This window comes from Oryza brachyantha, chromosome 6 (assembly GCF_000231095.2).
Source record: "Oryza brachyantha chromosome 6, ObraRS2, whole genome shotgun sequence".
NCBI classification, from domain to species: Eukaryota; Viridiplantae; Streptophyta; class Magnoliopsida; order Poales; family Poaceae; genus Oryza; species Oryza brachyantha.
Genome location: NC_023168.2, coordinates 3,801,145 through 3,828,222, shown reverse-complemented (window position 1 = coordinate 3,828,222; position 27,078 = coordinate 3,801,145). Strand labels below are relative to the sequence as shown.

Sequence of the window (27,078 nt, the reverse complement as noted above, 5' to 3'; positions counted from 1 at the left end):
TTTAGTCACCTATCAAGGAGAGCCGAAAGAGAGGAGAGACGGCACCAAATTGTTGACAAAAGTTAGAAGATTCTCCCTTCCTTTAGTCTAGCTATATCATCTATCCTTTGCATGCGTGTGTAATCTTGGATGCTAATTTGATTAATCAACTTGCTATATACTTATCTGATAATAAAGAAACGACAAAATTTTGAGATAAACATCTCTTGTGTGATTATGAAGGCAAAGTTAACTTTAGTACAACACAAAACCTAATCAATATTGGATTTCTGGCCAGCACCACGAAAACGACATTGACGAGGGGTAATCAGTGTTGGATTAATAAACCGATGTATATAAGAGCACAATATTCCAAAAATAAGTCAGTTCGGGGAGCCGAATTGACTCCCTAGCTAGACCGAGCTGATGCATCATCATATAACTGCACATATAAAGAACAATCTATATGCACATATTTCAAGAACATCCGAAAGACGGTTCTTACCATGTAAATCAATGACAATAAATACATATGAAGACCGATCAAAGAACATCCAACAACAACATCATAGAATCCGAACGCCACTGTAGATGCCCCTATCCACCGGGCGGTTAGCGCCTTTGATCCTTCCCCTCAACCCCCACTACCCCAACCCCCTAGATCTAGCCGCTCCAAGCTTATGGTGGTCGTCACACTTCTGACTTATTATCTTCGCCGTATCTCCTAAACATCATCATGCATCTCAGAGGTGGCTAGATTCTATGTCCCTTGACTTTTAAGTGTCTAGATCTGATAACCCTAATCTCCGTGCCGATAGGTCCGGTGGCCAGGTCACCATGAGAAGTGGAGAGCAGAGAGGGAGGTGTGATCATCACCGTGTCCTCCATCCTCGTTTGTCAAGACCAAGGCTACTAGCGATTTATTATTAGTGATGACTAAAAACTATTATGGTAGTCGTTAATTATTTTAAAAAATTGATACTTTAACATATTATAGTTGTCGGTTCTTAAAAAAAACCCATTACTTTTAAACAACAGGCACCTATGATATATTGTATGTGCTCTTTTTTATTTATAAATAAACTGGCATTATAAGGCATTCCTATTATATGTTTTATAGGAGTGTTTTACTCTATATAATCATGATGGTATAATAAGCTCAGCTAGTCCTGATCGAATCATTAATTTTTCCAGGCTCCAAAATCTAGAATATCATCGCACGGTGATGCTAGCATACCTACTGCTATTCGTATAGATTCATAACTGGTAAAGTAAGACTATATGTTTGAGAATCAAAATTGCATTTTCTGCTTTATGGGCTGAGGTTAATCATATCTACTGGTAGCAACTAGCAACAGGAATACCGAGCTACTAGCGTTTTAGATTACGGCAGAAAAAAAATTAAACAAGCAATTAAGATGGCGGCAGGAGCTTATTTGCGTGTTTTGCCTCTTGGGATGTAGAAAATGGCGTGTTGTTTCCAACAAAAGACGATTATAGATAATGCAGAATTTTTTTTCTCTAGAAATCTCACGTTCATTCTTGAGTCCTTTTGGCATGTACTCCCTCCGTTTCATAACGTAAGATGTTTGATATTTTTTGTTGCAATATTTGACCATTTGTCTTATTTAAAAAAATAATAGAAATATCATTTATTTTGCTTGTGACTTACTTTATTATCAAAAGAACTTTAAGCACGACTTGTCATTTTTATATCTGTACTAAATTTTTAAATAAGACGAATGGTAAAACGTTAAAAAAATCAAACATCTTAAATTTTACAAAATGGAGGTAGTACCAACTAAGGTTCATCCAAAAGTTTGACAAATTGTGTGAACCAAGATTTAAACTCGAAATATTGTGACTCTGCTACCATGTTGAGAGTAACAAAAAAAGGTATGAAAATTTGCTTTGTATATTTCCACACTTTGGCCAGGGTCGGGCCTCAATGGCATGATCACACTACTGTAATGTTACATTGTATGCTATGTCTATAATTGTTCGGATATATGTGTAATTAGGCACCGCAAAATTTCTAACACCCTCGTTTTTTGGCTTTTGCGTGCTTATGCTTATAGCCAAAATTTAAATTTTTAACCTTAGATTTAGAGTTGATTTTTTGGTTTTTTTTATCAAAGCTTATTTTTTTAGACTTGACTTTTAGATAGTTAAGAATATGCATATAAAAATTTTATTTACAAACTATTTTGGTTTACAAATATGTCATCTGCAAACAATCAACCCCCAAAATCATCCATAGCTAATAAGTCATATAACTTTTCACGGTGTTCTTCGTGGAAACCCTCAGTTATATTTATCTATTCACTCACCTTATGTGTGTCTGGATCTAGCTAGCAACTCCCTGGGTTCTAAAATAAGTTTATTTTTTAGTTCTTTGATAATATTTAACTATTCATCCTGTTTGATTTTTTTGCTATAATAACAATAATAATAATAATAATAATTAGATGATAAAATATGAATAATAATTTATGCATGATTAATTTTTTGAGTTTTTTTATAAATTTTTTAAATAAGATGGATGGTCAGTTAGAGATAGAAATCAAAAAATAAAGTCTTTTTAGCTTTTTGGGATGGAGGTAGTATATATGTATAAAGAGGTGGAATTGTTATAGTGATATGGAAGAGAGACGGCAGGATTATTCCATTATTCTCTATCCCATTCCCAACCCCCCTCCACATACTTTTATAAAGTAGCAGAGGCTAGCAGTACATCTTTTGTACTATTATAGCGAGTTTGATATAAATCTGCACCAAACAACAAATAGTACTACATTGCCAACTATAACCATGTCTTGACTTTCATTTGTTTATATATGATTAACAATACCTAGTAAACAAATTAAACAAGCTAGGATGATAGATGGATCAATAAAATTAAATTGTAAATTTCACAAAACTGTAACTATTAATTTAGTCAAAATGCAACTTTAACTGAACATTTCACAAACATAAGTGATTTTATTGGATAACTATATATAACTTTAATCGGTATGAGTGTTTGACATATCGGTCCATCATGAAATAGTTGTGCAATTGACACATGGACCTAGAGCTATAAAATGGATAAAGTTATAGTTTTTCATTTTGATAAAGTCACTAACCTATTACTACTGTAGTTTTCCGAAAAGGCTAACTAAGATTGTAGTAATTAAGCCGATAGTTTTGATAGAATAGTTGTAGTTTCTTTCAAATTCACTCCAAATAAATACAGGGATGATATTTTAGAATATTGAAAACCTATACCATGAAAAACCACAAAGAGAGTAAGATAATATGTATCACATATCTCAGCACCGGAAATTCACTGAAAAGTTGCAGGTAAATAAATTGGACTCAATTACTACAGTTGAAGAAGAAGATCATCCATGGATATACACGGCAGACAAATGTCATCCGCTCAACTGTAGCTCGTCACCGATCGAGCTCTAAATCTCTAATTAATCAAACCAAGATGCCGTCTACTATATTTTCACTATGTTTTACGTGCACGAGCGAACGAGCTTGCGGGTTCTCATCGCCGGCCGAGCAGCGGGAACCACCGGCTCTGGAACGACGACTGGTACGACACCAGGAACAGAACGAGCACGAGCACCAGCGCCACGCCCCACGGCGGCGACGACGACGACGCGGCGCCGCCGCCGTGCCAACGGCCGTAGCGGTAATAATATTGGTCGCCGCCGCCGTCCCCCATCAGCTGCGCGAGGAGGTGCATGAGGCCTCCTCCCCCGCCGCGGCGGTCGGCGGCGGTGGTCGCTGCCCATACCTGCACGCCGACGATGAGCAGCAGCGGGGACAGGATGAGGAAGACCCGGAGCTGGTCGAGCAGGCTCTCCACCGCCTCCTCGCACCGCGAGTACAGCGCCGACATGGCGACGAGCAGGACCGTCGCGAGGAGGAGGAACACGTGCGCCGACGGGCGCTGCGACGTCCCGCCGCCGCCGACTCTCGCCGGCGGCGCGTAGCCGCCGTAGTAGTAGTACGGCGTCGGCTGGCTGTAGTACGAGTAGTACCCGCCGCTGCTCGCCATGCTCATGCTCGATCAAGAATCAATCGCACGTACTACTACACAAAAAAGAAGCTTCTTTTTTTCTAAACTGTTCCTGAATCTTTTTGATCTTGTGCCGCTGTTCAATTACCAAGCTCTCGACTGCTACACATGCTTGAGCTCATGGAGACGAAGGGGTTTATATAGCCGAGCTTGCGGAAGGGAGAGGAGGAAGAAGATGATGGCGTAGAAGGCGAAAGAGATGGAAAGGAGGCACCTTTGCTTGAGATGAGAGCCGGCCGGGGATTCCATTCCTTGACGACGATGCTGACGTGTCACCAATGGCTGCTCGACGCGTGGCGCCGACCATGCAGATGCCAGCGTGGTCCCCATCCTGGCCTCGCCGTCGCCGATGGTGCTCGTCATAAAGTGGGCCCAGCTTGCATCTTGTGTGTGTGATCCTATATAGGTCTGTTTGGATAAGCTTAAGATTTTAAGAAGTAGTCGGTGGAAAGTTAGCTTCTTAGAATCTAAAAAAAGCTGAGTTTCCTATTTTTTAGCTTCTAGTTTATTTTTTAGATTTTATAAAAGTTCAATAATATTTAGGAAAGCTTCAAACTTATGAAGATTAGATGAGAAACTGCAACTACCAAAAGCTTTTTAAAACGGACTCATAGTCGTGTGTGTATATGTAAATGATGTGTTGTACTTTAGGTGATGGCAAAAGGTTTGGGTCTTTGTCATCAGAGTAATTTATGCACTTTGTTTCATCATTATGCATGATATACTGATTATTCTAGTTACAGTGGCTCATTAGTGACTTCCGTTTGGTCCTTAAAGAGCAGTATTATTAGTGTACGTTTGTGTATTAGTATATCATGTGGTACAATCCTTAGGTCCACAAACTGCTCTGTAGAGTACTCGACTAACTGTCATGGTTAAGGTTAACTATTGCCATCTGGTCAGTAAAAAAAACTTTTTAATAATTACATCACGATGAATGAAAGTCATATGGTTATATTCATGACCCCACAGTACTACACACTATGATAATATAGCACAATTAAGGAGTATAATTTTGTGTTCAAAAAAGGTTAAAGAGTACCGATGTAAATTTTTCGAGAACGAGGGACAAATAGTCAGCAGCAAATTGAAGTAACCGAGTGATTTTTTTTCTGCCGTTGTCACTGTTTGTGCTTGTCGTGATCACGTTTCACTGTTCCGGCCGGACTGGTAGTGCCAATGTCGTCATGTTGGAAGAACACACTGAGAACTCTGAGCCACATCTGAGCCAGATGCTACAAAGCATGAACAGCTCCAATGTCTACCTATGTCAAACTAGAAGGCAAGTAAGGCCTTGTTAGTTCTCAAATTTTTTTCCCAAAAACATCACATCAAATTTTTAGACATTTAAATGGAGCATTAAATATAGATAAACGAAAAACTAATTGCACAGATATGTGAGAAATCTCGAGACAAATCTTTTAAGCCTAATTAGTCCATGATTAGCCATAAGTGCTACAATAACCAACATGTACTAATGACGGCTTAATTAGGCTCAAAAGATTCGTCTCGTGGTTTCTAGGGCTAGCCGTGAAATTCGTTTTTTTATTCGTGTCCGAAAACCCCTTCAGACATCCAGTCAAATATTTAATATGACACTTCTCCCAAAAATTTTCTCAATCTAAACACCACCTGAGTCAAATAATTGAAAGACTTTTGGATGCTCAAGTCTGACGCACATACACCGTCAATCTCTTATCTTCTTTTTCTTATCTAAGGTGAGTGTTCCCTCCGGTCAAAAATATTGGTTGTTTAGGACAAGATTTGGTCAAACTTTTAAATTTTTAACAAAAAATTGTATATCAAAATAAGTTTATAAAATCTAATAAGTTATGATATTATAATAGTACTTTTCGAAAAGGATTTGTGCGTATCATCTATTATATATATAAAGTAATAGAAAAACTTAATCGAAGAAAAATAAGAGAAAAAAAAAGATATTTTTTTAAACGGCCAAGGAGTTTTATAAGAGGAAGAAAAAAAAAAGAAAAGAACTGTTTTTTTGAATCGGACTATGGGAGGCCTGGAATACCATGCTGCGCAGAGACTTTTTTTTTTTAACGGACAAAGAGTTTTATAAGAGAAAAAAAAGAAAGAATTATTTTTTCTGGAACCGGACACTGTGAGAGCTTGAGGAGAGGTGGTTGCCCCAGGGTGCAGACATATGGACGGCTACGCGTTGGAGGGTGCCCAAAATAAATTTAATTTTTAGACAATGTTTAATTCTTCGTCTTATTTAAATTTTATATAATTAATATTTTTATTGTTATTTAATAATAAAACATGAAATTACTATACACGTACTAATTATTTAATAAAATTTTTAAATAAGATAGATACAAACCAGACAAACAAAGTTTCTAAGTATGTCTTATCCCCTACTCCAGTAAAGTAATTAATATTGCTAGTAAGTTATGAGATAGACTATTGAGATTAGCCGGTGTAACTTTGGTCCTGTTTAGTTTTCAAATTTCTTTTCTAAAAATATTCCATCGAATCTTTAGATAAAGTTATCTCTTACGGTCTATAAATTCTGAGATTAATCGAAGAAAAAAAATGGCCGCTAGATCATATTATAATTAGATTTTAATGACCTAGATTAACATGGAGGAGTCCCCTAGTCATGACGTTACGCGCATTTATCCGAGTATGGATACGTCTTCATCCGCGTACCAGCACAGGACTGGGCCCACACCAAGCAACGACATGTTACTCAGGAAAGAAAGGATTATTGGATCATCGCTGGCAGGGAAAAGAAGAAGAAAATCATTGATCGTTGCCAATCACATACTACTAGAAAAATAAAAAACAACTAGAAATAAAATTTTGAAAAAATAAAGAAAAGTGAAAAATAGTACAGGTAGAAATAATTTAAAAACATCTAAAAATCAGATTAAAAATAAGTGTGGTTAAAGAAAGAATCCATATGGAAATATAATTTAGAAGTGTCTAAATTTTAATTAAAAATAAATCTTAAGAGCTTATCAAGGAGTACAATTAGAAATATTTTAAATTTGAATTAAAAATAAATAACATAAAGAGGAAATTTCATGTGGACATATATAATTTATAAGTATCTTAGATTCAGGTTAGAAATAATTAATGAGAAAAGAGTTTATAAGAAATATTTTAAATCTAGGTAAAAGTAGATAATATTGAGATAAGAGTAAATATTTTAATTATATTAATTGAGGACTCTTATAGGAACCACATACTAATTCTACAAAATAAAATTAATAGAAATTCTCACGCCAAGTGAAAATTGTTAGAATTAGCGCCTTACTCGAAGAAAAATAAAATAACAAGATCCTCTTATCCACATAAAAAAATTATAACTAACTAACTAATTAGATTGGATCTTCAAACCTATACCACTGCAATAACAGAATTACTGGCTAAATTCCAAACTGGGAGAAACAATAACGAAATAAAATATAAGAAACCTGGTAATAAAATAATATTGATTACGATGGGCATCGTTTTATTCAGATCGAATTATAAGCTATCATGGATAAACTATATAATATGTCATCTTGGTGTCATTGGGGACAGGGAGAGTAACTACTGTTATATTGTGAAGATAACTATGGAGAGAAAAAGATAAATAATATACCCTAATATATATATATATATATATATATATCTTTTAACTTACGGCATTATTAAGAGAATAGTAAAGCAGTCATCATATTTGTTTTATGCACGTACGAATTACTATATTAATTAGAATATCATGCATATCATATTACCGTGTAACATATTTTTTCATAATAAAATAAAAAAGAATTACTTTATTATGTGAAAGAATTTTATGTCGATGCTAGCCGCACAATCTGCACGGGCCACTATGCTAGTTTATTTTATTTAAACTAACCATTTAAAAAATTATTGATGGTTGTAATTTTAAAAGTTTGACCAAATTATGTCCTAAACACAAATACTCTTGACAGGAGGAAGTACTTGTCTAATAGTTATTTGAGGGTATAAATAACTAAATTAATTACTAGAGAATAAAAAAAACTTGTTTTAGTAAAATCAGATGAGAAACTTTTATATAAATACTTTTTACACAAAATATATTGTTTAGGAGCTTTTAAACCGTGCCACAAAAATCTAAAAACTATAATTGGAATAGAACGAAGCCTTTGTACTGTACTATACCTCGCACGAGGCGGTCGGTGCCGGAAAAGGACAAAATATGGGCAATATGATCGACAGGACGAGGCTTCACTTTCTGCAAGAGTGATGATCACCACCACGGAAAGGTTCAGCATCAATGCATCCTATGACAAAGAAGAGATGGCACGCCTACTGAGGGCTATCAAAGTTTTATCTTACCAAAATTATGATATTACCCACGTATCCATATTGGCATAATTAGGCACCGAACAAAACTTGACAAACAAGATCATATATGCATTTTCTAACCAGAACAAGAAAATGAAAACGTGGCCTTAAAGAAAAAGAAACAAAAAAAAAAACGTGTTATACTTCGTGTCACGTGTGTAGTGTGGCATTTTTCCAAAAAGCCCAGATCGTATTGTATTATATCAAGCTCATGCAACCTAGTGAGAGACTGAAATCAAAATACAATATGAACGGTCAAATCAAATAGTTTACACTGCTTACATACATATATATATACAAACAGCAAACTTCAGGGACTAGAGCAGAACCCAGGTATAGCTGCTTATATATACAGAATTCTCAGTATCTCCCCCTGCAAGGCAAAGCATATTGCTGGAGAGCAGACGATTTGTTTTCTACCATGATCCACTGCAGGGCTTCAGGCCCATGATCCATTATATTTGGCATCGAAATCCTCTTGGTCCATTCTCGCAGATTTCTTCAAGTTTGCCAGTACAGCGCACATATTGGCAAGCTCCCCCTCCAGGAAGGCTTCCTTCTGCCTCGACTCCTCAATCTTCGCATGAAGTTCAGCTTGCCTTTGATCCTTCTCCATCAGCACGGCCTCCAGAGCTCGTTGTTCCCTTCCGGAGCATGCATCCATGTCTCCTTTCTTAGCTGGTTCATACCGTTTAATGTGGCCTTCCCTCCTAGCACCCCTCGAACCATGGGTTACTCTTCTTTGAGCTGAGTGTCTTCCAGGTGACAGCTCGCTGGTAAGCCTCTCGTTCTGCTTCATGAGCTTGGTCACTTTCACAGATAGTGACTTCAGCTCAACACCAGTAGCCAAGGCAAGGTCTTTGGAATGCGTGCTTTCCTCTAGAAGCTTCTGGTTACGAGAATCTAGTTGAGCTTTGGCTTCATTGAGTTCAGATACCCTCTGCTTCAGTTCTTCAATCTCTTCCTGGAGAGAAAAAGAGTGAGGACTGCAGGATTGTAAAGAGACAGGAATAGAAAAAATATAGGATTTTAACAGAAAGGTAAGCATAAAACAGATATTACGAAACACATGAATGTCTATTTGATTGGACTTCGGGAAAAGACATGAATTTAAAGAGAGATAAAGACTCAAAGGAACCTTTTCAAAGATGTCTTACCTCTTGTTAACTTTCCTCCAAAACTTGCAGGGAATGAGGCATTCCATAGAAATTTCATAGAATTTATTAGGATCCAATCCTTTGTTTCAAATAGTCATATACTACCTTTGTTTCATAATGTAAGATGTTTGACTTTTTTTATTGCACAACCATTCTTCTTATTCAAAAATTTAGTGCAAATATAAAAAATGATAAGTTGTGCTTAAAGTTCTTTTGATAATAAAGTAAGTCACAAACAAAATAAATGATATCTCCATAATTTTTTGAATAAGACAAATGGTCAAACATTGCAACCAAAAAGGTCAAATATCTTATATTATGAAACGGAGGGAGTACGACAAAATCCTACCAAATTCCGATGTCTATGTTGACAGCAAGTGTGTGCGTGTGTTTTGGCGTTCTACCAGGCATTTGGTTGGTATATTTGTAAAATTGTCCACTATGATCTTTTAGGAACTGAACCCATGGCCTAGGGACTTGGGTGCTAGGGCCTTATGAGTTGCGAGCTTAAGATGACTACATTAATTAATTGTGTCAACCGCCTTGAGAAAAGGTTGGTTATCGAGTGATGAAATAGTTATAGTTAAAGTAGTCATGTAAATGGAACTGTGAAATAATGTGATGAAATTTGGCAGTTCCCTTTTCAATTTTTTTTGGCAATTCGCAAGATCAGTGGAACATGTTTTGCGTCAAATCCAAGTACACCAATCTGAACAAAGCTCTTTCCCATTAAGTCCTATCACATACTGTACGCCACATTACATAATATATATGAGACGCTAACAATTAGGTGTGGGCATTCTGTTTAATTGGTTTGTTCGGTTTTATTAAAACTTTGATTTTTCAATAATGCCAACCAAACTAATTGCCATAAAATAAACACCGAGCTAAATTAACTGGGAAAATTTGGTTTGGCCTTTTCAGTTTTTGGTAAAAACCAAGGATGTTTGAAGCAACCAAACAAAAAAACCGAGAATCGAAGTATACACAAATAAAAAACAAAGAACCTACCGAAATCCAAGATGCTACTCCGGTTTGGTTTCGGCAAAAAAAATGCCCACCCTTCTAACATCTTCCAGGGCTTTTATTTTCAAGCACTAATTCCCATGTCATCCAAGAGGAAAACAAAACAGATTTTTACTAATCACCAACACAGAAAAAGGGGTAGGTGTACATCATCATGACAGGACAACATGGTCTACGTACAACAGTATATATTTGTGAAGCACCCTGGGATTCAGTAAAGTTCTAGAACAATATAAACATCACTGGCTTTTAAGTTAGAATAGGAGGAAGCAGGATTGCAAGCCTAGAGTGCAGAGAAAAGACAAACCTGTAATGTCTTTCCCAGAAATTCATCAGCTACGTCTCTGGGCAATGGCTTTCTTTTGTGAGCTTGTGATCCAGATTCATGGGCAATGTCTGTGTTTTGCTGAAATGTGATTCTTTCTGACAACGGAACATTAGCTTCACTAGCATGGGAAGGCTGTCCTTTCAAGTCAGCAATTGCTACTTGAAATTCCTGGCATTCACTTGCCTGATAACAAACAAGGAAAGTTATAAGTAATACAAGCTGTCTTGCTCAACAAACTTTACAATCATTACCTTTTGCTCAAGTTGGTCTTTCATTATTCTGTTATCTGCTGTTTTTATCTACAGTAATTAAAGAAAAGGGATGTTAATGGACTAATGGGGACATAAACTGACTCTGCAACTTCAACAATACAGAAACAATATTCTATAGCAGAACTTATGCCTGCAAACTTGTAACCCATGGAAGATCTAAATGAGAAATGAACTGTTCAACCTTTAGCTGCTATGGGCTTTTGGTTTGTGGCAAGCAGCGTGCAACAGATGTAAGCATTAGGAGTTGCAGACTCCAAGGGTGAGCTGGGTGGCAAAGATATAATAGACAGTCGGCAAGAATATGCTGCTAGTTCCAATCTTCTTAGGCCTTTAACCAAGCAGATAAGATAAAGGTACCAGGATAATCTACTTAATAACAGAGATTGGTTTCTTAGTGGTCAAACGCCCAACCTACAGGGGTTGCATCTCTTACAGGTCAAACAGATATATAATTTTAAGAGAGTATCTACAAGACTTAGCAGCCTTGCCCGCAAAAGTGGCCAAGCCATAAGGCAACTGCCCTTTCCTCAGTCCTCAAACCCACAACTAACCAAATGTTCACAGAATTAACAGCCAGAAGGAAAATAAAATTCTAAATTCTGTTTGAGAAAACATCAGTACATGACTATCATCACTGTGTGAAACACTGGAAATTCTAGTTTATTGTACTCTCATGCCAATAACACCAAATCCTCTTGATGATATACCGCATGGCATAGGAGTACAGCAACATTATGCCACTTCAAATGGAAAGAATCTAGCATGATGTTACTACGGAAATTTGAAATGCTATGATTTTTCGTCAATGCAGATTGCAGATCCTTGGAGTACTTGCATTACCACTTTGTCCCCCCTAAACTACATAATTCGTTCATGAAAGCACCTGTATTCGGTGCCAACATTTTCCTTGATAGTTTTTTTTTAAAAAAAATGGCACAAGGAAAATACAAAGTCTTGATGTTACCAGCAACAAGGAGCACGAAGCTCACTGACAGTGCCAGGAGAATAGATGCGTAAAAGAGCAATTGGTGTACCTTAAGTTTGAATGCTTTCTCATTGAGTTGCTCAGGTATCTCAATGTAAGGCTGCGAAATGCCAAAACGAATATAAAAATATGATATTTATATAGTTAAAAGGACACGCAGTTGGAAACCACACTTGACTGCAGATAACATTACCATTGGGAGTTCTAAATTGTCATGCTTGCCTCGACTATCTGATATTGAATGAGAAATCCGCCTTTCTAAAGATGCGATTTGCTGCTTATTGAGCTTAATCTCATCATTGACCACCTTCATTTCCATCTTAACATAAATAAAAACACACTTTAAAAAACAATAGTGCTTATAACAGTATATCATAGAGCATAACTTTGGAGACTAAACAGATTACTTCAATCTGTTCATTTGTTGCGCTTTTCCCAGCTTCCTCTGATAGCCGTTTCAGAACATTTTGATGGACTGCAACCTCCCCTGATAAAATATTGAATTGTTCCCTCAGTATATCAACATGATCTGATTTTGTAGTGACCTGTTATCATTTGATATAAAATCATTTGATATAAAAAATCATGCCATTGAGACCTACCTTAGAGCAGACATAAGAGAATTTACATCTATCAATTAATTAATCTGAATCCCAGACAGGTTCCATGATACTGTTCCACTACTCCAACTCAACCTTCTCTTTCTCACTTGACCTATAGTAGAGCAGACATAATAGAATGTACATCTACCAATTAATTAATCCGAATCCGAGACTTACGCCTCGATACTGTCTGATTACTTCTACTCAGCCTTCGCTTTCTCCTTGAATTTGAACTTTGACCATTCTTTCTGCTTGTATTTAGTATGTACAGACAACACGTATGCGCTCATTATTAACGAAAAAAATGAATATGTTCTCAAAAAATTTTAACAAATGGTGGATTGTTTTTTATGAATATATGATTGAAAATTTTCCAATTTTCAGTTTGGCCATACTCTGATTAGAAATAGGTGGTACACATTGTTGGTTGATAAAGAGCATTATTTTTTTAGAAAAAGCAAATCATGTTTAACTGAAAATAAAAGTTCTAGAGAAATATCAGTACCAACTTGTAAATATTGTTGTCCTAGTAATTCTGTCCAGCTAATGAGAAATCAACATTAGGTGCAACCAACAAAATGAAAGAACATTGTACTCAAATTTCTTACCATAGGTGTTTCACAGACAGGATGGATGTCAGAAGGAAATTCTCCATGGCCAACACATAGCAGATTAGCTGGTACATTCTCATCAAGCATATAATCCAACGTCCTTTGTTCTGATGGGGCATTAAAAACTCCAATGCCAGGAGATGTGGAAGGGGAAGTTAATGATTTGATCAAACTAGGATTTTCACCACCGGAACTTGTCAGATTAGTAGAACCAGTATCACACTTCTGTATGCAGTCAAGACCACAAAAAGGTTAGCAAGAGGCAGAATTCTAACAAACAAAAGCAAGCCCAGTCATTCTATATTGGTTCGACAAATGTAAGTACAATTCTGTACAAAACATTTGAAGAACTTAACTTCCATCTTCATTTAGAAACAGATGATGTATAGGCAAATTTTTCCATGGAATATGGATATTACATGCAAGGCTACATACTCTATCCTAGTAGAGGATTGGCATAATGGAAGCTAGTGACATTACTGAGGATGTGAATATGTGACACAATCATCCACGTTCCTTAAAGTAACCATTACTCTGAAATCTTCATAGCTTTGATATAAGTGAAACATGAGGCACGGCAAGTAATTCAAAAAGGGAAAAAATAAAACAACTCTACAATATGATATAAAGTGTTTAAAATGCAGTCAATTAAACATCATTTTTCGATCAGAATGGACTAAACATCGTTTGCATATGCATACCCGTAGTTTCAGCCTAAGGAGCCCTTTCTGAATTTTCGTCTCCTCCTTGGGGGAGCTTTTAAATGTTTCACCAAATTCTTCAGGAGGAACAAACAACGTATTGTTTTCATTATGCAGTACGATGTCTCTCCTTTCATATGGGAGATATGCAAGCTGCAGTTTTAGGCAGCTCACAAATTTTAAAGAACTTGAGGTACTAAATCTAATATATACAAGATATTGTATTTAAAACATAAATACAAGCTCATGTGAATTATAGCATTTAGTAAAATTATCTGAGTAACCAAACCTCTTCACCAAAAGAATGTCTTCGCCTTGGGCCACGATGCTGAGATGATTCAGTAGTCTGACATGCCTTTGTGGAAACCAGAATTAGTTTTGTTAGACGTTCTATTCTCTCAAGAAAAACAACTTTAGCATCTTCTTCTTCTTCTTGTTCCAGTCTAGATTGAAGCTTGACATCATCTTCTAGCTTTCCATGTGATGAGCTTGCATTAGGAAATTATGAACCATGAATGTGTCACAGGTGATTATAATAAAGGCATAATGCACCCGAGTATGGCAAAAGATATGGTAACATTTTCTTTCAAAGATGATAAGTGAATTGCAACAAAACCATGAAGCTCTGATAATGCAACAAGTCCAAAATCACCTTTTGTTTGCAACAAATCATGTCTTTTTGCATGGTATATTCTGAAGGGGATCCAGTAAGAATACTCCTTCTCAACTGTTCAAGTTCTTCCTTTAATCGACGAATTTCATTTTGGTATTTCTTGATTAAAGATCTTGCATCCGTAATCTGAAATTCATGAATGTATTTCCAACGATAAAAAATATATTACGTCAGATTAAACACTAGGAAAAAATGATGAATAAGCATATGCACCTTATTTTGTGTTGCTTGGATCTCAATGTGCTTTGCACGGTGGGCAAATTTTAATGTATTATGTGTCTCTTCAGAATTGCTTGATGTGGGAGTAACTGTACAAATTAGCTGTCCCAAAAAAGAAAGTTAATGCAAATATTTGATAAAATGATGAATAGATTTTAACTTGTAAGCAGTGCCCAAGTAATTTACAGAAACACGTCCTTGACCACTCAAGGATGACTTTAGTAAGCGCGTCAATTTTGAATCTCGAAATGGAATATGAGTAGCTTTCTCATCAGTCAGTTTTGATATCACCTGAAATATACAAACTAACTTCTTTTAGTCAAAATGGAAAATTGGATAACTTCAACTTCTTGCAAATAAATGAAGGGAAGCACCTACCACTGGAAATGGATAAAATTATAAAGAAGCAAACAATAAAATCACATGAGATAGATAAACTCAAGAAACTGTACTCTCCCTCAGTTCTCCTAACTTCTGCTAACCTTGTATTATATTAATCTACTACTATAAAAGGGAGTAGTGGTGGTGGTGGTGAATCTGCCACCTACCCCACCACCAACTCCCTCCTATTTTTTAAAAGAAAAAATAACTTAGACATATATATCAAACCACTTTATTAACTCTATTTTAATAATATACTAATGATATTTTTAATAAGATCCCGTTGCAACGCATGGGTAATATGCTAGTTTCTAAAAAATATCTCTAGTGAGTGAAATGAGCAATTACTGCATGCAGAGAGTATAGCCATGGACGACTGTGGGATAGGAATTAGAAAGGGCTTGAGTACAAACTCACAAAGCCTGAATCTACACACATTGCAGAAGCAATGAAATGGCTAGGCTTACAGAATCTTAGTAGAATGAGTTCAGCATTTCTACATCTCAATACTAATGCAAATTTATATCATCGTATACTATGAATGAGGACCACCGTTCCAAGAGTCAGCAGGCTTTTATTGATATAAGATCCTTCTTTCTGGCGTACTCCTGTAGTTTCAACCCTTGAACTCTCAGAACCTGCCAGATCGATGAGGTTCTGCAAATGAGTAAGAAAACTAAGAAACCACTGTTTTCAGTTGCATGAATACACATAAAGTTCAGATAATGAACTAAATAAACAGGTTTATTTGGAAGGCAGGTGTGTAACATATGTGTATACCATTTTAGTAGTAAGAGTGATGGGCTAAGAAGAAAGAGGGAAGAGAAGATTATTATCCCACCAGCTGAGAGAAGGTAACTGGTTCCCCTTCGTTGGATTGACCACTGGAGCTACTCTCTATTGTCTGCATGGAATATCAATTGATTCGTATAAAAGATGCACTCACAGTGGCAAATGCAGCTCTTTTTAACATAAGTCTCATTTCTAAAATAAGAACAATGCTGGTCACTGACTTACGTGCATAGATCTCATTAGAGATATGTACACATCAAATAGAGGGATTCAAAGTTTTTTTTTTCTTTTAAGTACAAACAGAAACAAATCTCTCTCCTATTACCAGTGTGAAAATTGTATGGCTTCTGCTACTTAGAAGATTGGAGTTAGTGGATCCAACATGTCTATGCTCTGAAAAAATAGACCAAGCACAATAAACTGTAAGTGCATTGATCCACAATTGAACGTAACTTGAAGAATATGCATATAGTAACAAACCCAACAAAAAATGATGCACCATATACTAACAAGAGAAACTACACATATATAAAGGTCCATCATTTGAACAACTTGCAGATATGTTTACTAAATAGCAAGCATGTGCCATACAGGGAATACAGTATTAACAGCCCTTAAAGCAGTTGGTCCAGGATCAAAAGCCTTGACACCAGAAGGGGGATCAACAGGATTGATTTACCTTTTAGCCAGGTTGATAAAAGAAGAGGCCATTCAGATTTAGCTGGGCTGACATATTCAAAATATAAGTTAAATCCAGCAGTCCAGTTGTTATCAGTTTGCTATATTGTTTGGTTGGTAGTCCAGTTTTGATAGGATATTGTTAGCTGGCTGGTCAAAATCGCAGTTGTTCTCTAATTTGATTCCTGCCGATGGGCAGCAGGATGCAGGAGCAAGAAATAAATGTTTAACTCGTCATTTCCTTTCTCTGTCCTCTTATCTCTTCCTGAAGTTAGGGGCACCTAACCTAGGCCCCTGACAACTTGATACTAGAAGATCATGGTAGGAGTTGGCAGCAAAGAAGCCCTCAAGGGCCTGCTTGCTACACAAGAGGTTAAGTTCAGTGAGAAAACCTTTTTTTTTTGACAGATTGCTTCTGCCATGAAAAAGGCAAAGAGAACGAGGACCATTGATTCAGAGCTTGTGAAGAAAAGAAGTGATGCACATTTTTGGAGGCGCCTCCTGGATTTACCCCAGCACCATGTCACTGGCAAGTTAGTGGATAAGATAATTCTGATGAAATGGAGGATGAAGATTTGAATCCCTGAGCTTGATCAATACCATGATGGCAACAAGATCAACTTCAGGCATTCAGAGAAGAAAACTGAAAGAGGAGAGTGGACTACAAAATAATAATGTCTTGATTGACCTCGCAAACCAAACATAGTGGCCTTATATGCCTGCCACCACCTAAAAAAACAACTAATAAATAAAATTAACTGTAGGGATGACAACTAACTCAAGTGATAAGATCCTGATTTAGGGATGACAGTAGTAGCGTCAGCCTGAACATTCAATTTTGCACTGAAATCCCATGTGTGGCCAGGTACTAATTGCGCCACATGAAAAAGAAATTTCACTAGGTACGGTATAGCAATTAACCTAGATGCAGCTAAGTGATGCTTTTAACACTGAGCAATGATCTTATGATCCATTTAGTTATCTCTCTCAAAAAAGTTATTCCCTGTAATAATGCCAATGCAAGATGTAACCCTTCATCCAAAGCAAAAATCTAAGTAGCATGCTCGAAGTTCATATAAAGTACCCATCATAATTTTAGATGGGTTAATTCATGACAAACTACACATACACTAAGCTCTAACAGCTACTTCACAACAAATCCTAAAGCAGCTAAAAGATTATCTCCAAGTACTTTCACTATCAATTCACATTACCTTTTCTATTATGAACATTGAATTTCGTAACATAATGGTTCGTTTGGCATCTATCAAAAAGAATATAAGTTTTTGAATTAAGGATCCTTGATAATCAATCATGTTGACAAATGTGCATAAAACAGACAAAATCTTAGAGAGGAAAAATAACCTTCTCCAGCTGCAATAAGGGACAAAACATGTACAGGAGATAACACTACTTCTTCCTTTATCCCCTCAACAAATGTTCCCTGAGATGTAATAAACAAAGAAAAAAGAGAATACTCAACAACGTAGTACAAAACCATAATAAACCGAATTCAGCTATTCACAGCTTATGTGTTATCAGACATGAAACCAAATCTGTTATTTATTCCTCCCTCAAGTGATTTCTGCATTGGGAAACTCTGAAGGAACTAGGCACAACCCACTGGTCAAATTAACTAAATTATGTCCTACATTTGGATTTATTATACATGCAAATCACTAGTTAACAAATTGCATTCATATGGACAGATAAATGATACCAAATACGCTCTTCCCCACAAAACCTCAATAGGCTAGTGTGTGTGTGTGCATAGTTGCATACATACATACACACACAATCAGTACATGTGACATTATTCTAGAGTAGCTGCCATCAATAAGACGATAATAATATCACAAAGCATGCATCTAGACCTTAATGTCCCCCTTAACCATGCCATGCCTAACTCCCTCTGTGTCAGATACTGATATGCAAGTTTTCAGATGTATCTACACCTTGTCGATGGAAAACAATCCCGAAGTACAGAAACCAGTAATTGTCTAAGTAAAGGTGTACAACAGATTGTGAAGGCTAATACTAAATGGTATGACAAATACTTCGTTACTTAGCAAAGGAGGGTTTCATACCTGAATATCCTCTCTTATCCGTAAGTTCTGCCCTGCAGGATTTAGTAGATCATTGACAACCTATAATAAGTGAATATCTCTATTAATACAATGTAGAACAAACAGTATGCAAGATTACGTAAGTTAATTAGTTCAGAACAACAGGCTCAATTCAATATAAATAATACATCATTCATTTTTTTTTTGAAAGAAAAACATCTTAATTCATACATAACAAATATGCAACTCCAAGCCTTTTCTTTGGTACAAAATGTAACTAAATCAGGCATGCAGAGGCAGTTAGTTTGTCAATAGAATGAAGCTACTCTGGCTAAAAAATGTTGCTAATTTACCCAACAAAGGATTAGAGTCTTCACTTAAGATTCAAATTGCAGATGGCTATGATATTTTCTCTCCTTTCTGTAGTTGATATTTTTAAATATGAATTATGGTTACGTGTAGGTCTCATGAAAACAATTAGAAGGTACAAACATAGGATCTACAAAGAATTAAAATTATCAAGATGACAGAAAATACACAGATGGGGATGATAAACCTCATTATATATTTCCAAGTATGATACGCGGAGGAGGAACTCTCGGTTTGGGGTCTACAGAGAAAATATAAGTAGAGATGTAAGAAAAAAAAACCATAGATCATGCAACTAGTGAACAAGTTATACATGGTTACCAAGTTCTACCTCTTGTATTATATTAAAAATGTCCTTCACAGCCAAAGGTATTACCCCTGGGGATCTTTGATCACCCTGCTCATAAAATAAGTGTATATGTAAGAATTACAGTTTATGAGTAAAAGTAAAGAAAAATCCACCCTACACAAATGGCATGCTCCAAGAAAGAGATGGCAATTATAGTGCTTCAATAAAAGGATCAATAGAACAATATAATCCAATTATTTGAAAACTAACTCTACATGACTACAGGAGTAGTGAGCATTTCTAATGTATTGTCAAGTAAAGGTAAACAAAAGGGTTGTTGAATTTATAATTGAAATGGAAGGTAGTAATGCTAATCTAGATTGCATTCTAGTTTACAGAAAAGATTTAGTTCTCAGTTTGAAGCGGAGAGCATATAAAATGAATCAATCATTAACTGACAAGTTTATTGAAAACAGAACTGCAGAAGTACTTAAGCAAGTTCCTCGATCTACATGTTCTTACATGCATTGTATGTGTCTTTCCACTGCTTGTAACCCCATATGCAAATATTGTACCTGTGACAAAGAAGAACAAGCAGAAGTTGGTCATTCACCCCCAGACAATAGAAGCAATAAATAGTAGTGACATCTTTCACCACTGAAGGTCAATCCAAACATAAAATGAACTTTCAGATGGATCAATTTTTTTTTCCAAACCACGGAACCTTCAGTTATGTTCCCAACTCAAATAAACATCTGAATCATTTCAAAGTCTGCTAAGAGAGCAACAGTGATTCTTCATTCTTGTAATAATACTGGTTTTTTAAAATAAAAGAATATATGAATAACAGAAGAGAACAAAAGATCAATACCATTTATTCCCTCCATGGCACCACTAACAACATATTGAGCCATAACATCATATATATGGCATGTTGTTGTTGTTGGTCCAAAGACTCGATCTGGATATGAAATTTTGTATTAGACTCTGATTATGGAAAGATAAAATTGAAAAGGGACTATTAGTTGTTAGTCTAATGGGTGCTCCACTCTTAATTAAGTATTTTGTCTTTGCATTGAACATAGTTACCCAAAACATTATACATCTAGGTGGGTTAGATATAAGTTTCATGTAGTTGCAAACAGTGAACTGAAGATGAAATCCAAAGCACATTGGGGCTCCTAAGTTTGCTACTGTGAAGCATTAGGTGTAAGTGTAACCAAACAAATTCAAGAAATAAAATTTAAATGAAACTTATTGAGAATACGCAGGGGTAAACATGGGTTCCTCATATTTTTGCTGAGAAAGTTAGATAACTACAGTCATGAAGATGTGCCAGTTGGAAAATACCATTGCATGTGAGAACACACTATATCAGGTCAATCTTTGAAATTTTCTTCATGGGATGTGATATGGAAAGAAAGAGCCTAAATTACAGTGTTTAAGCATGTTTTTCCCCCCAATATGCATGGAAACTCAATCATTTGAACATTTTATTTGTATTGTAACAACAATACAGTCAATGCCTTGCACTCTAATGTGGTAGTTCAAGTATTAGTTCATATAATCAAACCATAATCAACCAGAACAATTTCCAAGTTAACACGTTTGTCGAGCATGTATAATGAAGACCAAAATTGTTGCCCATGAACTAGTTGAAATAGTATGCAATTGGGGAGTATTAGTTATTGCTTCCTACCCCAAGCCGTCGGATACATCTCCAATACAATTGGGGAGTCACTTATTGAATGAAACAATTATACTCAATCTACTACCACCATGTCATAACCCATATTATCCATTAAAATCCAGTAAATCCACACCAATATCATGACAAAGCAAAGGCGCTTTTTCGAACCCATCACAAATGCGACCATTCAACCGGCACAACCACATACCATAGGCATACGCGATGCTGGAATTCTGCTCGCTCCGCACGATGGTCACGCCGTCCGCGTACCACGCGATCTGCTCCCCTCGCCGAACCTCCCACGGGCTTTTTTTTTCACGCGCACCAAAACATCACCGCCCGAATCAATCCACATTGCCCAAATCCTCAAACAACCAGTTCAGCAACAAGGTGCCCGCGGCTAGGCCCAGACCTGAGGGGCCGGAAGCGGACGGCGACGGCGACGCTCTCCTTGGCCGCCTCCTTCCCCGCGCACGGGCGCGGCGGGAAAGCCCTCTGGTGCCGCGACGCCATGGGCGGCCACCCACCACCACCTGACCCCCGCGGGCGTGCGTGCAACCAGAAGAGACCCTCACCTAGCGGCGGCGCGCGGGGGGCACCATTGGGCGACGGCACGCGCTGCATTGGGTTTTTTTTGGGTGGGGGTGGGGTGGCCTGGCCCGGAGACGCCGCCGCGTGGTGCGGCTTCTGGCTTTTCGTCTCGGCCGTCGACTCGTGCGCCGGCGTGCGTGCCGCGGTCTGCGGGGGCTTCCCGGCCTTCTCGCATTTTTTTTCTCTCTTCTTAATAAAGCGTGTGACGCGTGTTTAGCTATATCGTGTTTTTTTTAACCGGTCCGACATGTACGACAGTACAGAGGATGTTGCCTGTATATAAAGATAGCTATGGACCTGTTTAGATCCATTTGAAATGACAAATAATAAAAGTTTTGGTGATAAAAGTTTTGGCATTGAATTTTTAGTGTTTAGAGGCATACAAAAGTTGCCATTTCTTTTAAAAGTGAGAGATGGTCCGCATCCCTATGCGCTTTTTGACGAAATTTGCTACTCTAGCCTGCCAAATACCAAATACAAAGTTGTCATTTTCTTATCCTAGTGTTTAGATACATTTGACCAAAAAGTGTTCCAAAATGGTAAAACTTTTGTCATTTTGAAGGATCTAAATAGGGCCTATATAGACAACGTGTATATTAGGTTATCTATTTGGCTGTCTATACTCTATAGCATATTTAATACTTTATTTTTTATGTTTGTATTTATTACATACAATCAATGCATAAAGTATTTTTCTAAAACAAGGTTGCATGTAACTTGAGAGCATGTGTCTAAGTAGTAGACGAACAAAGAGACGGCAATCCAGTTTTTCTTGAGTTAATGATGCTAAGTGAGATTGCTAATCTAACATGGACGTATGTAGACGGTTGTTGTCTTACTATTGTATATGTCCTTAGTCCGTACAAAGATGGTACCAGTTTGCAAAGGTGGGCGCTGACGTTATTAAAATATATTAAAGTATGACGTATTGGAATGAAAAGAGATATGGAGCATGTCAGGAGCTTAAAAGTTTGACAAGCGGCCCGTGAAAACCCAGCTTATTAGAATGTGAAAAAATTGGTTGCCTATTCTCTTTGCATTTTATAAGTATAAGTCAAATGCTTTATATATGATTAAAACATATTTTATAGGTAGAATTTTTAGATATGTATTTTTAGCAATCTAAAAGCACATGCTAAAAAATAAACTTCAGTGAAAAAACCTAGAATCAACTCTAAATTTAAGATTAAAAATTTAATTTTGGTTTATAATTATAAGCATAAGTAGAAATATGAAGAGTGATACGCTATACCTGAGAAACTATTTCATCTCTATATTTTGCATCCCGATACACCATGCAATTACATACGTGCTCCACAGCGACCTTCAAACAATATTATTTTCTCGACTACTTATCTAATATATGATCTGATTTGATCATTGTGTTTGTTATAATTAACTCATTATAACCAGCTCTCACATGATTATTGTATAATAAAATAAAAGTATTTTTTTGCTGAATTGAGATGTTCCGCAAGGTACTTTGATCTTGGTTCATACCTACTCTAGAAAGGAGATTGAGTCAGATATAAATATTCTTTTTAGAGTAAATTTCATAAAACTATATTTATTTGACCAAATTATCACAAAATGATACATTTAATATTGTGTATCATAAAAGTACAGAGTTAGCAACAAATTATCTAAAAACTATAGATTTAAAGTCTTGTATCACAAAGATTTAGTGGTGAAACTATAAAAAAAACTATATGTTTTAGAGTTCTACCGTTATCTTTTTTATATTACAAAAGTTCTATTTTGGGGATAAAATAATGTTAGATATGTAGTTTTATGATACAATATCTTAAATATGTAGTTTGAGAAAAAAATATTGTTAAACCTGTAGTTTATGATACATGGCCTTAAATCTTTAGGTTTGCGATAGTTTGATTAAACTGTCTATGGTTTTGTGAAACTTATTTTTTTAATATTCTCTTGTGTTAAATTAAAATGTTGCGGTGGCCTTTTTTATGTTTCTTATTTTTGTCTTCTGATGAACAAGATTTTTTTATTATTTCAATAGATAAAAACTCGATATTTAATAATATATAGCAAAAATGTTTCACTGTCTATTTTAATTGTGTTTCAACATTGCAATAGTTAGAATATTTTTTAGTGGACAATGACATATTTTTCTTTATATGTAAGGGAAAAAATGTTTGATTTTTGGATGCCCCATTTGTAGGGCTTTCCTAATATTACCAAAAGAGCCAAAAGTAACAAAAATTACTTCCCTCCGTCATCCGATACTTGTTATGATTGTTTGGCTTTTTTTATATAAAATATCAAACAGCATATTTTCAAAGAAAAATAATTTATGAATATAACTTTTATATATGTATTCTTAGCGATATAAAAGCCAATGCCATAAATAAACTATGTTGAAAAAACCCCAAATAAATTTCAACTTTAAGGTCGAAGATTTAAATTTTATCTTACAAACATAAGCGCAAGGGATGAAACATGGCTAAAAATCATCAGGTATTAGATATCCATCAGGCATCGGCCCAACAAATTATTTTGACACAGAGTATGCCATAGGTAAACAAGCATTGCAAACTGTCACTCAATATCTCAATGAATTGACACATAGCAAATACGGAACAAATCAAGATAGATACCTAATTCAGTTTAGTTTTTTTTTAAAAAAAACTCTTTTGGACCCTCGCAACGACATCCTCTCGAGCGTTTCGTGCCTATCATATAAATGGTTATTAAAAAAAAGAAAGATTAATATGTAATATATCGCTACATATTAAGTTTAATTTCTACGAGTAATAGAAAAATTAAAAAAAATTGGACATGCATGTTTATAGGATGACATATCACTTATTAATTTTATTTATTTGTTTAAAAATAAAACTATAACTAACAACCGAGGAAATGTCCCCTGAAAGGATTTAGAATCCATTTTCACATCTTCGAATTCTTTACCTTAAGAACAGTAAGCATTATACATTTAAGTAACGCTGACAAAAGTCGCTCACAAACACACAGATGACATAAAGCAAATCAAAGAAAGAACCCTCGATTTGGACAAAAATCAAAGAACGTGCCCATTAACCTAATCGAGCTAATTAAGCTACAGCCGGAGCTCCAAGCTCACAACCCCCTCCTGTCCCAGCTCAGACCTACCCATCTTCTCCGGCGCCGGCAGCCCGGACAGGCACGACGACGGCAGCGAAGGCAGTGACGATGTCACGACACTCATGACCACTTTCTCATCCTTACCGGACACCTCTCGGCACCCCGCCAACGCCGCCGCCGCTGCCTCACCGTGCCGACCGGCCGCCGTACCAAAAGCACTACCACCACTCCCCATCGCCGGCGACGCCCTCCTCCACGTCGTCGTCCCCGCCGCCACGTCCACGCCACTACCGTAGGCAGGCCGCGCCATGGAGGCGTACAGTCCCGGCACGGCGGAGCTTGCCCACACGGCCGGGTACTGCGGCAACACGGCGGCGGCGTGGTGGTGGTGGTGGGCGGCGCCGTAGCCGAAGAGAGCGCCGTAGACGTGGCGGCCCGGGTCGAGGTAGTGCGCGGCGAGGGACGCCTCGAGGTGCGCCCGCCGCGCGTGCTGCCGCTCCCGCTTGTGCGCGTTCTGGTGGCCGCCAAGCGCCTGCGACGTCGGGAAGTTGCGGCAGCAGTAGTGGCACTCGAACCTCCTCGCCTGATCCCCGGCCGCCGCCCCGCCGCCGGCGGCCTCCGCCGCTCCCTCCTCCTTGGGCACCTGGTCGTCATCGTTGGAGACGTCGCGGCCGAAGAGGCGGATGGTGGCGTCGGCCGGTCGCACCGGCGTCGCCGACGCGGTGACACCGCCGTGCATGCTGCCATGCGGCGTGGCCATGGCAGCTGGAATGTGATCGAGCTAGAGCAGGGTGCAGTTTGGGCGAGGGTTGGTGTGTGTTTTATGGTGATCGAGAGGTGAGGGCGAAACTCTTTTTATCCGTTTTTACCCATTTTCTTGTTTGTCATCTACAATGTTATAAAAAAATACGAGAAAAAATTAACAAGATATATTAATATGACTTTATATCACTTCACAAACACGCAAACTCAACTTCTGCCCGTTGCAGCAAAAAAATAAATTAAACTGAAATTGGTATAGACACATTCATAATTATTTTCGTTACAACGTAAACTTATATATCTGTGGAGTAATATAATTCATATTAATCTTATTTTATCAAATTTTTTTATATTTTTATGACTATTTCAGATAACACAAAAAAATAGTCTGCCAAAAAAACTGCGTCCAGAGGTGTGTGGAGATGAGCGGATCAGAGAGACCAAAGTACGTAAGCTTCTGGGTACTGCACTGTGTTGGCTTGCCTGTCTGTGCCGTAACCGTAGACTGAAGTATCACTATTCAGTAATTAACCCGCAGGTACATCGATTTCCCCATGTATTTGGATTTTTGTTTGTAAAACAAAAATGCAGTCATTCATAACGCGCGCACACACTTATCCTATAAATTTACAAAGGATGTATATATATTTTACCACTATGAACACATATGAAGGTTGGACTAGTATATATATATGTATATACATATATTAAAAATTAATGAATTTATTGTATATGTCTGACGCTAGTTATATCACGTAGCACTGAAAGATAATAGTTAGCTAAAAATATAAACCTGTGTTAAAGTATAGAACTTGAAGCTAGATAGATTTATGAGTCCGCCTAGTGATCAAATGTTTGAAAATTTTAATTCCATCAATCAAATCCGGTTAGTATCGTTGATGATAATCTGAAAGCATGCACGCAAGTTCAAAAACTCATACACGCCCTTCCGCCAGCTTCCCATGCATTGGGCGCGTGTTTGACAGAAGAACAAAAAATCAAACGTTTGATCAATAGCAAAAGTGTAGATTTATTTTACCACAAAAGCCTAAACGGGTTATACCCAGTTTATCCCATGCATTTAAATACTGTACATGAGAATATATCATGTACATTAATTTTGAATGACCAATTTCCTCCTGACATGAGCATCTATATAGAATGTTCAATTCGCATGTTAATTGATGTAGACCGATACCACTGTATCAGCTTGTTGTACTGGACGTCGACAATAAACAGATATGAAGCGTGTGAAGGGATGATGTTACTCCATTTCAACAAGAGGATTTGTAGTAGTCCCTCCGTAGTAAAATGCAGTCATCTAAGATAGGATATCACTATTTATTACTCGGTCTATTTCATATTGTAAAACTTTTTAGTCTTATTTAAATTTATCAATTG

The 27,078-nt window shown here is 37.0% G+C and overlaps 3 protein-coding genes across 4 annotated transcripts; all 3 read right to left on the bottom strand.

The window, feature by feature from the left end:
- Positions 1-3,193: 3,193 nt before the first annotated feature.
- LOC102711892 lies at positions 3,194-4,146 on the bottom strand. The gene has a single exon (XM_006655834.3). It carries the CDS (start codon positions 4,034-4,036, stop codon positions 3,515-3,517), a length of 522 nt encoding a protein of 173 aa, XP_006655897.2. The 5' UTR covers positions 4,037-4,146; the 3' UTR covers positions 3,194-3,514.
- A 4,381-nt stretch (positions 4,147-8,527) lies between these two features.
- On the bottom strand, positions 8,528-21,989 carry LOC102710215 (kinesin-like protein KIN-7G). Of its 2 annotated transcripts, XM_015838751.2 has the most exons (23): positions 21,650-21,987; positions 21,446-21,543; positions 20,419-20,508; positions 20,070-20,122; positions 19,590-19,655; positions 19,446-19,499; positions 18,911-18,970; positions 18,189-18,267; positions 16,471-16,538; positions 16,195-16,257; positions 15,906-16,010; positions 15,159-15,263; positions 14,967-15,074; positions 14,733-14,879; positions 14,370-14,552; positions 14,081-14,233; positions 13,377-13,604; positions 12,574-12,711; positions 12,360-12,485; positions 12,216-12,266; positions 11,161-11,208; positions 10,889-11,092; positions 8,528-9,362 (listed from the first exon to the last, which is right to left on the bottom strand). In XM_015838751.2, the coding sequence occupies exons 1-23, from the start codon at positions 21,859-21,861 to the stop codon at positions 8,838-8,840; spliced, it is 2,964 nt and encodes a 987-aa protein (XP_015694237.1). In that variant the 5' UTR covers positions 21,862-21,987; the 3' UTR covers positions 8,528-8,837. The 2 variants fall into 2 exon arrangements, with proteins under 2 accessions (XP_015694237.1, XP_015694238.1); XM_015838752.2 differs by lacking the exon at positions 11,161-11,208 and having other exon boundaries at positions 21,650-21,989.
- A 2,886-nt stretch (positions 21,990-24,875) lies between these two features.
- LOC107304329 (zinc finger protein GIS3-like) lies at positions 24,876-25,675 on the bottom strand. Its single transcript, XM_015838001.2, has one exon. It carries the CDS (start codon positions 25,673-25,675, stop codon positions 24,911-24,913), a length of 765 nt encoding a protein of 254 aa, XP_015693487.2. The 3' UTR covers positions 24,876-24,910.
- Positions 25,676-27,078: the final 1,403 nt, after the last annotated feature.